This window comes from Siphateles boraxobius, unplaced genomic scaffold (assembly GCF_051911475.1).
Source record: "Siphateles boraxobius isolate OS27281-9 unplaced genomic scaffold, OSU_SipBor_1 86, whole genome shotgun sequence".
NCBI classification, from domain to species: Eukaryota; Metazoa; Chordata; class Actinopteri; order Cypriniformes; family Leuciscidae; genus Siphateles; species Siphateles boraxobius.
In genome coordinates this window covers 3,238,247-3,251,191 of record NW_027509215.1, presented here as the reverse complement: position 1 = coordinate 3,251,191, position 12,945 = coordinate 3,238,247, and the positions used below count along the sequence as shown (strand labels likewise).

The window sequence follows — 12,945 nt, the reverse complement described above, 5'->3', positions numbered from 1 at the left end:
AGTGTGGGAGGAGCTAGTTCATCTAATTTGTCAATCATTACACACGAATATATAAACAGCTGTTTCCATTACTAGTGTGACTTTTCTTTTGGCATCCCTCCATTATCTCATTGAATTATTTCTATTCATTCATAAGTCCAGGGGGGCTTTTAGTGCTCAAGTTGAGTCTCAAATGATATACTCAAGGATTATATAAACATGCAAACTCATGAAACTGCAGTTCATCGGCACTGAAAGTAAATTTACATCGCTCTGAATAAACTACTTAAGCAGACTTCTAGGTGGGATTACGACTTTATGGAACAGACAAGGAGCTGCAACTAACTTCCAAATGGCATGCTATTTTTTAGTGTTCCTTTAGGATCCCCTACACTGAGTCTTTAGTGCTCCTTCTAAAGGCCCAAAGGATTGTCATCAGCTCCAAATAAAGATTCTGCATGACTTAGTCAGTAATTCAGAGACACCTGTCGCAGAGCAGCACAATTAGCACAGTTCCCGTACGCTAAAACACCTCAGAAGTGCTCAGAAATGGAATCTGAGCCAAACAAAAAAGCCCCCCTGAGTTTTCCAGCACTGTCTCCTGCTGAAAGCGATGTTCAGCTGTCATGATCATCAACTGTTTGGCTGCCAGTTCAGTGGAAGTAAACAAGCCTCTAAATAGGGCTATTTCACACAGCAATTACTTCCCTTTCCCAGCTAATAAATCTGAAATATAAATGTTATGTGAAAGTAAGTGACAGTGCAAGGAGAAATATAGCAATAGCAAATAAAAGAGGAGATAACAAATAAAACAGGATGAAAAAATGAGAATGGAAGGCCTGAAAGGAGTGAAATGCATGCCTGCCAAGCGCATAAAAAATAAAAAGACAAAATGTAGTCTAATATAGTTAAATCTTTAACTCCAGTTCTTTTTTAATGATTTGTTTTAATATAAAAAAATACAAAGTAAAACAAATAAATATATAACAAACATCAAATATAATATCTGTACAATTTGCAGCTCGGACAGGAGGATCAACCTCTGTCCCTGCGAAATAAGTTAACATACTGTTAGCGTCAGTCCAGACTCATAATGCAGTGAGTGACCAACTGAGACCCTTCATCCTCCAGGAAAGTGTCAGCTGTCCCGTGATGACTCTAGAATGGAGGTCCCATGCAATCATTTCCATAGCAGCACATGATGTCACATTAGAGTTTAGGATGCAACAATGCTCAGCATCGGGGATTCCATTTCAGCTCGAGTGTCATTTCAGCAGCGTGTATGAGTGTGCGTGAGTGTGTTTTATGTTTTGAGAGCATCAATGGCAACGGCAATGATGCGTGGCATGCTGCGGTAAAACGCCTCGTTCTCCAAACCCACCAAGCTGTAAAAGGTCAAAGGTCGTCCACCAACAGTGGCCTTGATCCGTGACTGGTACAAACCACGTTCATTCTTAGTATTCAGGTCGACCAGCACCTGAGATGAAGAACACACACAGAGATATGCATAAAGAATTAAAATTCAACAGCAAACATAAAGAACATGGATAGACCATCACACAAACAAATCATACATTACTTTTAAAAAAGGTTTTTTGAAAGTATATATTTTTTTTTAACAAGGATGCATTAAATTGATCAAAAGTGACAAAAGATTATTATATCTAATAAATGCTGTTCTTTTGAACTTTCTATTTTCAAGGAATCCTGAAAAAATGTATCATGATTTCCACAAAAATATTAAAGAGCAATTATAATAAGAATTTTATTCTCAAGCACCAAATCAGCTTATTAGAATGATTTCTGGAGGATCATGTTACACTGAAGACTGGAGTAATAATGCTGAAAATTCAGCTTTGCCATCACAGGAATATATTACATTAAAATAGAAAATAGTTATTTTAAACTTTCATAATATTTCATATTGATTTTACTGTATTCTTTATCAAATAAATGCAGCCTTATAGTGAGCAGAAGAGACTTCTTTCAACATTACAAAATCTTACCAACCCCAAACTTTTGTATCTATGTCTATAATCTATAATCTAATACTACTCTTGTAAATATATACTGTATGCAAATATGTCTTTTGTTTGTAGGAAAAAAATATTTTTTTGTAAATGAAGTCGAACAACTACGACATACAGACACATACATGTACGTTGGGTTTTCATGTTTTATGGGGACATTCAGTAGATATAATGATATTTATACTGTACGAACTGTATATTCTATCCCATAACCCTACACAGAACAGAAAACTTTCTACATTTTTAGATTTTCAAAAAACTTCACTTAGCATGATTTATAAGCCGTTTTCCTCTTGGGGACCAAAAATTGTCCCCTCAAGGTCAAAGATTTTGGATATTGCCGTCTTTGTGGGGATATATTGTCCCCATAACATAGGGTATACCTGAACCACACACACACACACACACACACACACACACACACACACACACACACACACACACACACACACACACCTCCTGGAAGATCATGTTTATGTTGTTAGATGGAACAGCCAGGATCCAGTTGTACATCTCTTTGGTGGTGCTGACCAGCTGAGCTGATTCAGTTACTCCTGAGCAAACTACGAAACACAAAGTACAAACTCATATTCCTTAATATGAATATTAACCTAATATTCCTTTTTAAATCGCAGCTGAAGTGTTCCATAGCACAATAAGCCAGATAGAACTTTGAGAATATAAAAAAAACTGCTAAACATGAATTAAAAGAGAAACTGTACCTTTGTCATTGGCTCCTCGTTTGTGCAGGTCTCTCTTTCTCCTCTGCAGGAGCTCTGAAACAACAACAGGGGTTTTATTAGATTCATGGTTAGATTAGATATTTATTTACATAACAGTCAACTTTTAAACGTTAAAGCTTTTATTTTGGTCTAAAACCGCAAAGAAACCTTAAAGTTGGTTTGTGCAGTGCTGAGCTACAGTCTACATGCATGAAATTAAAGTATGTTAATGTATTCGAAAAACAAAATCTGAATAAATACGGAAAAATCATATACCTGATAATGTAAGTTACCACAGAAAAGATTTGTCATCAGTTTAAAAAAAAAAAGTAAAATAAACGGGGCCATTTGAGGTTAAACTCAGCCTGAGGCGTGTATTTTTGTCAAATCACTTGCATACTTTCTTTGTTTAAAATATGTTTTATTTGAGTTGTACAGTGGTCTAAAAAGTCATTGTTGTGGTAGGATGACTGTTGCAGGTGAATACAATTGTAGTTATTTCAGAAAAATCTTTTCCTGAAAAAATCTTTTTTTAAGGTTTCCTGTTTTTCTTTCCCTATATTCTTTCCTGTTTTCCTCTTACTTTTAAAGAGTGGCTGTTGAAGCTGGGGCATCTGGGTAGGCACAGATCGTTTTCCAAGGAGTGATTCGGAAGGTTCCAGGGTCTTGAGCTTCATTGGTTGTGCCGAAGGTTCTGCGAATCTGGATGTTGTATCCATATCATCCCGAGGGGATTCTGTCATCACCGGATGTCCTGTGACACTTCCTGTGATGCTTCCCCTGAGAACTCTATATATCAGAGAAGTCCAAATGTCAGCTGACAATACAGGCTCCCTCGAATGGGCACTATTATCCTGTTGTTGATTTCCAGTGGTGGGAATGGTGAAATCCCTCTGAAACAGTTGGTGGTTCAATTCTGGTATGACAGGAATGCGCAGTGATTCTAGTTTGGATCGCAGGGCAGAGATGGATGAGCGCAGCGCTCCGTCGAGTTGCTGAAGAGGTGCTTTTTCACTGTCCTCATCCTGAAACTTTCATTAAAAAAAGAAAAATTTAGTAAAAGGATTGTTCCTGATCTGTAATATAAAAAGAATCAAGCCAGACTCACAGTACCATTCAAAAGATTGGGGCCAGTAATGTTCTTTAATGTTTTTGTTAGAAGTCTCTTATGCTCACCAAGGATGTATTTGTTTAAATATACAGTAAAAACAGAAATATTACGAAATATTAATACAATGTAAAATAAATGTTTTCTATTGGAATATGTTTTAAAATGAATTGTATTCCTTTTAGGAAAGATCATTTTCAGCAACATTACTCCAGTCTTCAGTGTCAAATGATCCTTCAGAAATCATTTTAATATGCTGATTGTAACATTTCTTATTATTATCTATATTAATGTTGAAAACAGTGCTGCTTTTTTTCAGGACTCTTTGATGGAAAGAAAGTCTCTTTTTTTCTTTACTGTCATTTTTAGTCAATTTAATACACCCCAATTTTACTGACTTTTCACATATTTGATCTGAAATTAGACAAGATTACCGGTGTGAAGAGTTGTTGCTCCTGAGACAGGTTATTTGAGTTCTTTAGTTCTTTGTGTTGATCTAGATCTTCAGCAATGCCTCTGAGGTAGCTTTCCCAGTCGTCCACCAGGGGGCCCACTTGCTGGAAGAGTGCTGGCAGGCCTACCTGCTCTTTGAGAATAATATGTTGGTTAGAATAACAATATGGAGAATGATGAGAATAATGTCCTGAAAAATACTACATTCTGGAAAGCATTGGATATCTTCTCTTGAGCCCTTTATAATTACATTGCAGAAAGTTTTAATGGCTCTACCTGTTACAAGTGCATTTCTGCGTCTTCGTGGCATATGAGCAGAACTGTACACATTCTCCACCAACTGAGGAAGAGTCTGAGTGAAGAAGGTCAGATCGACTTTATCTCTGATATAGTCATCGGCCCTCTGAAGCAAGTCCAGCAGAGTCTGCAGAAAGGAATGCAACTCTGTAGAGAGAAAGACATTCATACTTTTATTCAGAAAGGATGCATTCAATTAATCTAATTTGAAAAATTAGATTTCAAATAGATGCTGTTCTTTTGAACTTTCTATTCATTAAAGAATCCTGAAAAAAATTGATCATGATTTCCACAAAAATATTAAGCAGCAAAACAGCTTTCAACATTGATTATAAGAAATGTTTCTCGAGCACTAAATCAGCATATTTAAAATAATTTCTGAAGTATCATGTGACACTGAAACTGTAAAAGTCTAAAAGTAATGGCTGGTGAAATTTTATCTTTGCCATCACAGGAGTTGAATTTTAAAATAGAATAAAATACACAACCATAATTTTAAATTGTAGCACTATTATACTGTTTACAGGTTTTGCTGTATTTTTAATCACGAAACAAAAAGTAGCCTTGGTGAGCCAAAGATACTTAAAAAAACATCTAATAAAAATCTTACCAACCCCAAACCTTTGAATGGTAAAATACACTGCAAGTCAAAGTTTGGACATGACCTAATTTATGATCTTAAAATTTCCTTTAATTTAATTCAAAGGCTTAACTTTGAATGAAGTCTCTTACACTCACCAAGTCTGCATTTTATGTGATCAAAAACACAGAAAATAGTAATAATAAAAAATCAGTACGCACATCCAAACTAGTACTTCATTGAAGGTAAATATTGTTCAAATATGTACATTTTTTAAATCAAAATGTCTGGAAAACTTACGGCACTTCTTAAATCGGCTTTGGCATTTGGCCTCAGCGAGACGCTGACAAGCAGAGGGGTCGAGGGTCGAAGAGCAGGATAGTGTGTAGTAGTGGCAGAGAGTGTTGAACTCTGACATCTGCTGATCCTCAGATAGCTCAGTTGTCTTAAGCAGCTCAGGACATGTGGGCTCTCGACTCCCGAAGGACTCTGGAATTTGGAGAAGGAAATGTAAATAACTTTTGCAGGCTTCGTGGCTTTTCACTGAGCAGAAAGTGTGGGAGGGTTTAAACCCATGGTGGTCTTTGTTTCAGTAGTGTGTGCAACATGTTGAGAAACTCACTCTGTATCTCTGTCATGACCCAATCAGAGAAGGCTGTGACCCGTGTGTAAACGCCAGGCTTTCCCCTCTCTCCACAGCCGTCACCCCAAGAGGTGATGCCAAACAGCTGAAACCGCCCTGATAAACGGTCCTGGAAGATCAGCGGTCCTCCAGAATCCCCCTGTACACATGCAAAGAGACACATTTAAGTCAGATTATTATAAAGCAGATGCAGTGTTTATAAAGGGGATATCATTGCTGTCGGGCAGAAACCTTATATCTTGGTATAGTTTGTCCTTTTTATGATTTTTTCCATAAATCATTAATATAGATCGCCCTTTACATCTATCTGTGGGTTCTGAAAATATGTAACCATTGAAATGTATTGAGCTTGTGACTGTAATTCCATTGGATCCTCAAACTGTCGGTCAAACCTCATAACTCCTATCTGCTTGTTTGCAATTCAAAGATAAAGAAAGAACAAGTACCGCATTTTCTTTACTTAAGAAACACTATATAATGGCTAATGTTTAATGTATTTGAGGCGCAGAGAAGAGTGTATTAGTCTAGCATTTGCCATTGAGTCACAGCCAATACAATCTTAAATAGTTTGTGTGCAACCCTTCATCTTTAATAACATGAGATTTTGGCCAAATTTTTGGTCCACATTGCTAAAATAAACTTTATATCCAGTAAGTTGATGAAAACATAACATGATGCACTCACTGCCCCAGATGCGGCTGTCCATCTAATGATGGACAAAACATGTACAGTATGTCCGACATTCACTGGCAAAAGACCTCCATCTGAGCTTGATTTTGGTAAAATGTTAATAATATAATGACACGTCTAAGTATCCCACCACATATAAATCCACAATATCAACTTTGACAGCACAGTGTTTAATTATTTTAAAATTACAATGTTTTTTCTATTTCCAGAAAAGTAGAGGTTTTGGACATATACAAGGTTTCCACCAGACAGTGACGATATGATGTTTCTTAATCAGGTGTTGTGTTCATTATACAGGCTTGTATGATAATGTGGACATACCTGGCATGAGTCAATGCCCCCAGACAAGTAGCCAGCGCAGAACATGGTGTTAGTGAGCAGCTCCTTCCCCAGAGCACTGCGACAGGTGGTCTGAGAGAGGAGGGGAACCTTCGCCTCCATCACCACATCTGCAGAGGGGCCGTCTACACACGTACAGAGAATCAAGACAAACAGAAATAGAAAAACACGTTACAGAATTTTAGGACAACATCGTATGCTCTTTTGCTTATACATGAGTTCAGCAGCATAATCTCTTACCCTCATACAGAGAGCCCCAGCCGGCGACCAGACAGTTTGTGCCAGCCGGTGGATCGAGGTCAGAGGGCAAGCAGACTGGTGTGACCCGTTCAGACAGAATTACTGGAGAACTCAGCTCCACCAGAGCGATGTCGTTATTGAAAGTCTTTGGGTTAAACTACAACAGGAGATACGAATTGAACACAGATTAGACATTTAAAAATAATAAAACTCTTTATGAATTTATTTATTTTAAAAAAGTAAAAAACAATGCATATATACACAGAGGAGCCAAAACATTATGACCACCTGCCTAATAGTCAAGTCAAGTCACATTTATTTATATAACGCTTTTTACAATACAGCTTGTTGCAGCTTTACAGAGATAACAGGAAAATAATGCAACAAAGTTTGTTTCCAGAAGAAATTAGCGTCACAGTCCAATAAGTTCAGTGATGTTTCATTTTTGGTGTAAAAAAGTTATTAAATTAGTTCATTTATATGTATATATAGCCGCTCTGGAGAAAACCGTGATGTCATCGTCCAGCTCAGTTCAGTTCTCATATAATGTTGTCAATACAGGCAGATCAATATTATTGTTCAATATTAAATTAAATGTTACATTTAATGTCCCCAACTAAGCAAGCCAAAAGCCAATGGCACCAAAGGTGGAAAAAAAAGTGAAAAAGGCAACAGTGGCAAGGGACAGGATGGAGACAAAATCCTTGGGAGAAACCAAGCTCAGTCGGGAGGCCAGTTCTCCTCTGGCCAACGAACAAACGAGAACTGAGTGTTTGCCTACCATCTAATTTACCCAGACCATGATTTGTGGCCTTGTTAGGAGATGATCAATGATATTTGCTTCACCTTTGACTAGTCACAATGTTTTGGCTCATCATATACTGAATATAAAGCAAAGATAAAATAACAAGTCAAATATTAGACTGGTTGCATTTTTGATGCATTTACCTTTGGATGAGTGATGATGCGATTGACTTTCATGATCTGCTCATCAGGGTCAGATTTTGTGAGATCAAACTCTCCCACTACAGCTGTCCAGTAACTCTCACTGCGGCTCCTATTTGGGGGAGAGATACATTTTGTACGTTCACAAACTATTTGAATACATTCACAAACAATAAGACAGCAAAATGTATAATCCTTTTCATATAAATGGTGACAATACAATTCATATATACTATTAACAACAACAACAACAAACAGTAATTCCACTACAGGTATTTGGTTAATTGTTTTTAATGATATGGGACATTCAATTACTGTTACAAGTGTGTGTATTTCTGATATTTTACAACTGCTTCAAATGTTGCTCATCCAGTGCAATACACTATCTCACCTCACATGAGATATGTGATTTGTGCTCTTACCCAGCAAAGCAGTGGGCGGCAGTGAGGACCCAGGAGCTGTCCACCAGCACGCCTCCACACATCAGAGTCCCATCCAGCCGCAGGTTCACCAGCCATGGCCAGCTGCCCAGAGGGGCACGAGATCCCCCCATGATACGAGGACGAGGCTGTGTCAGGTTTTGTGTGACGGAGAAACGTTGGCCACACACAGCTACGTTAAGGACACATCAAAGATGGTTAGAATATAACATAACATTAATTGATAGTATAGTGTCAGTTCAGTCTTTTAAATAATTGTATTAATTTATTAACAAAATGTACACTACCAGTCCAAAGAATCATTAGGATTTTTTTTATGTTTTTTAAAGAAGTCTCTTTTGCTCAAGGCTGCATTTAGGCTGCATTTTTATTATAATTTAAAAGAACTGTTTTCTATTTTAATATACTTAATACAGTGTAATTATTCCTGTGATAGTTAAGCTGAAAATTCAGAAACATTATTATCAAAACAATATTGCTCAAGAAACATTTCTTATTATTAATGTTGAAAACAGCTTTCGCTGCTTAATATTTTTGTTGAATCAATTGTACATTTTTTCAGGATTCTTTGATTAATTAAAAGTTCAAAAGAACAGCATTTATTTGAAACACAAATAGAAGTCTTTACTGTCATTTTAGACCAATTTAATGCATGCTTGTTGAATGAAAGTATTTAATTATGCTATTTTTTTTTTTTTTATTTAACCTTTATTTTTCCAGGTAGGCCGATTGAGAACAAATTCTCATTTACAACGGCGACCTGGCCAAGATAAGGCGAATAAATGTGCAAGACAACATAGAATTACATAATAAGTACACATAACACAGAAGTGCATTTACAAATTAACACAATGTGAAACACAATACAGCAGTACAGGATCAAGAAAACAGAACAAGGTGTATATGAATCCTGTTGAGCAGCATAGCTAAGGCACTAGAAAATATATTTTAAAATATTTTAAAACTATATTTTCTAGTGCCTTAGCTATGCTGCTCAACAGGATTCATATACAGGATTCTATCACGGTTTCCACAAAAAATATTAAGCAGCAAAAAGTTTGCCTGGTAGTGTAGTTTTACATTATCTAAAAAATAAGTAAAAAAAAACTTTTTATAGGAATATTATTTGAATGTTCGCATAATACAATGACATTTTTTATATTTCAAAAGACATTTGTCTTTACCCTGTGTCGTGGTCTGTGTGGCCGGCTCCAGACTCTGCATGGTGTTGAGCAGACTACACTGCAGGACACGAGCACTGCACCTCTCTCCCATGACTCTGACGCACATGTCTTTGTTCACCTGTGCAGTTGTGCACCGCCGTTTGTAGAAGCCACACGCCTGACTCAGCAGCCAGCTCCTCTCGCCTTCATCAGCTTCCTGCTGAGAGCGAGAGATGACCTCGCAACTCGGCTCCGACTGCGTGTCCTCTGGAGATGCTACGGAATTACCAGCACCATCATTATCATCAGCACTTCACCCAAAAATGTAAATTAGCCCATGATTTACTCACCCTCAAGTCATCCTAGTTGTATATGACATTTTTCTTATATTAAAAAATGTCCCGTCTCCTCCAAGCTTTATAATGGCAGTGAATGGCCATTTCTGTTTTGAAGTCAATCATGTGTTTGTGTAAGAAAAATAACCATATTTAAAACTTAATATTTAAATATTATATTATGTGTGGAGAACTTTTATGATGGATAGATGCACTTTTATGGACTTCAAAACAGAATCGGCCATTCACTTCCATTATAAAGCTTGGAAGAGCCAGGACATTTTTTAATATAACTCCGATTGTATTTGTCTGAAAGAAGACTTTTCATTTTTTGGTGAACTATATCCCTTTAAAGTCAAAGAGTCTTGTAATGAAGCATGCATGTATTCAAGCTTACCACAGGCGCCTTTTCGCTGTCCACAGTCCTGAAACAGACAGGGCACACACCCTCTGCAGCCTGCCTCAGCCTTACTACGGTCCGACACGGCAGCATCTATGGCAGACAGAGCGCGGGACAGAGCGGCCTCCATCACCACTGTTCCTCTATCAGACAGCGCTGAAAGATACAGTATGTAGGCAAAAGTGAGTTTATGCCTCAAAACCAACCAACAAATAAAGCAAATCAATAGAGTATGTGCTATTGAAAACATTTAAAGCAGGTACAAAACAATAAATATAAGACATTTATCTTCAGTGGAGCATAAATTTGTGCTGACTTCATGTGTGTCAGAGTCAGAGACTCAATTAAAAATAAAGTTTCTTTATTAGCATTGATGTTCTAAAGCACTGCTGCAAAATCCCCCTTTTGGAAACGTTGTTTTTAAGAGTGAATCATATTTGGTTCGACGATAAAATGGTCAGATATATGAATACAAAGGCAGAGAGAAAAGGAAACATTTGCACAGAAAACAAGCAGTCTGAAATTGATTTCTTCAGTGAAACTATCCATTGGAATCCATTGGATTATCCATTGGATAATCTCTTAACACATTACTGGCTGGCTGTGATGTGTGCGGTATGTTATCAGTCATGGTTTTTCCATTAGGACAAGTGAGCAAACTCATGCTCATAGCAGTGCAGAAGACACCAAACACAAAGTTCAAACACACCGAACATCATTCAGCCATGCCCTCTTCTCTATATCCCAGAGAGAGAGAGAGACTTCAAAGCTGATTGAGACCTTAATTAACGGCCTGAACTATGGCCTCTATAGTGACAACGCTAAACTCCTGAACACAGTCTCACTGTGACAACACACAAGATTCTTACCAACAAAAATAATGTTTTATTGAGCGGCATATAGAAACTATGTTGACATTTACACTGTGAACAAAATATGTACTCCATGACTTCATTAAGAGTAGTAGTGTTCAATCAATATGACAATCTAAGAGTATGAGACCATTAAGATTCCCAGATAAAGATCTGGGATCTTATATCTCAAAGAAAGGATATAACATTTAAAGCAATATCAAAAGATTATGCAAACCATTTTGAAATGCAAATCATATTTAGCAGATGCTTTTATTCAAAGCAATGTTACAAAAACAAGCGATTCATCCTAAATAGACAGTGATAAATTTTCTAGTTGGCCAGAAAGTACAAGCTAGTACAGAGAAGTAGGAATGACTCTTATTTAGATGGAAGAATCTGTCAAATGCACGAGTGTGAGTGTATATTTGAATATTATGCATGTCAAAATGTTTATACTTAGAGTAACTCAATGTCAAAACTCAAAGCAAGCTGGAGCTCTGGCATCTCTGCTAGCAACGGCTTTTTAACTTTTGGTTAAGTACACTTTTTTTTTTTAAAGACATTTTGCCTTTTCAAGTCTTGATTGGTTAGATGTCACAGTGAGAAACAACAAAAATTTCCGGATATAGCCTACCTTTTAGCGCACTCTGTGGCATTCTGTACACCTCTCTCGCCGGTGGCGCTCCACCACACCAGCCAATCACCGTCAACAGCAGCAGTGACATCACACCCATGACTTCACTTCACCTGTCCACAGGTGAGTCTTCCAAGAGAAAAGCGTACTTACTAACAGCCTTAAGAAGTTCCACTTTTAAAAAGCACAGGAGCTCAAATTCTTTTCACATCAAGTGAGGGGTGTCTGTGCAGTACGAGTGTCTCCCACGTCCTAACTGGCTTAGCTTTCTCCCACACACCCTGTTGGAGTATCTGTTAGTGACAGAAGCTGATGGAACAATGGAAGAGCATGGAGCAGCCCTGCAGATATATGCAAGACCACTCTCTAAGGGGGTGGGCATCAGGGCCAATGCACTCCCAGTTGAATTCATTAAGACGATGAGAGCAAATCATGAGGAACTTGCCAAGGCTGGAAATGGCTTAGTTCTGTGGTGAGAGAGAAAGAGCGAAAGAGAAAGAGAGCTGGATGGGTAGGGGCGGGTTGTTTGAATTCATTAACATTAGAGAGAGACAGAGAGGAGGGGGTGAAAGAGTGAGGGAGAGAGACAGAGAGAGGGAGCATCTGTCATTCAGCCAATCTCTGAATGAGAGCATTGTGCTCCTCCCTGAGAGTTCAAAGCCAGCGAATGTGGCGATCACAGGCACGCCGACCTCCTTGATCACTTTCACGCTTTTATGTGCTCCATTAAAATATTGTCAGTTCAGATTATCGCATCTTTCTCAGCTCAGCATAGCCTCATTGCATAAATACATACAACATTAAAAAACAACAGCTCATCATTTGTTTACTCATTACTGACTGAAGATTCGTAGAAAAGTTTGTGTTTTGCTTCCCAATTTGTTGGACAGTCAAAGAAGCTGCTTTAAAAAAAGAAAATTCAGTGACATTTCAAAAAGCAAAATCAAGTACAATGTTAATGCAATATTTGTCATTTTTTCAAATAGTTAATAGACAAAATTTGAGCTCTGCATATATAACACTATGAATAAATCATTTATAGGAATGTCTAACTGCTATTTTTGTTTAACAGGAATTGCTTGATAACTTTATA

General features: G+C 37.5%; 1 protein-coding gene across 1 annotated transcript; it reads right to left on the bottom strand.

Moving 5' to 3' along the window:
• Positions 1 to 905: 905 nt before the first annotated feature.
• On the bottom strand, positions 906 to 12,120 carry prss56 (serine protease 56). The gene is made up of 15 exons (XM_077221853.1): positions 11,853 to 12,120; positions 10,362 to 10,520; positions 9,651 to 9,905; positions 8,449 to 8,638; positions 8,030 to 8,138; positions 7,082 to 7,238; positions 6,824 to 6,966; positions 5,792 to 5,951; positions 5,470 to 5,658; positions 4,569 to 4,736; positions 4,274 to 4,425; positions 3,315 to 3,762; positions 2,732 to 2,785; positions 2,466 to 2,572; positions 906 to 1,456 (listed from the first exon to the last, which is right to left on the bottom strand). Exons 1-15 carry the CDS (start codon positions 11,950 to 11,952, stop codon positions 1,283 to 1,285), a joined length of 2,565 nt encoding a protein of 854 aa, XP_077077968.1. The 5' UTR covers positions 11,953 to 12,120; the 3' UTR covers positions 906 to 1,282.
• Positions 12,121 to 12,945: the final 825 nt, after the last annotated feature.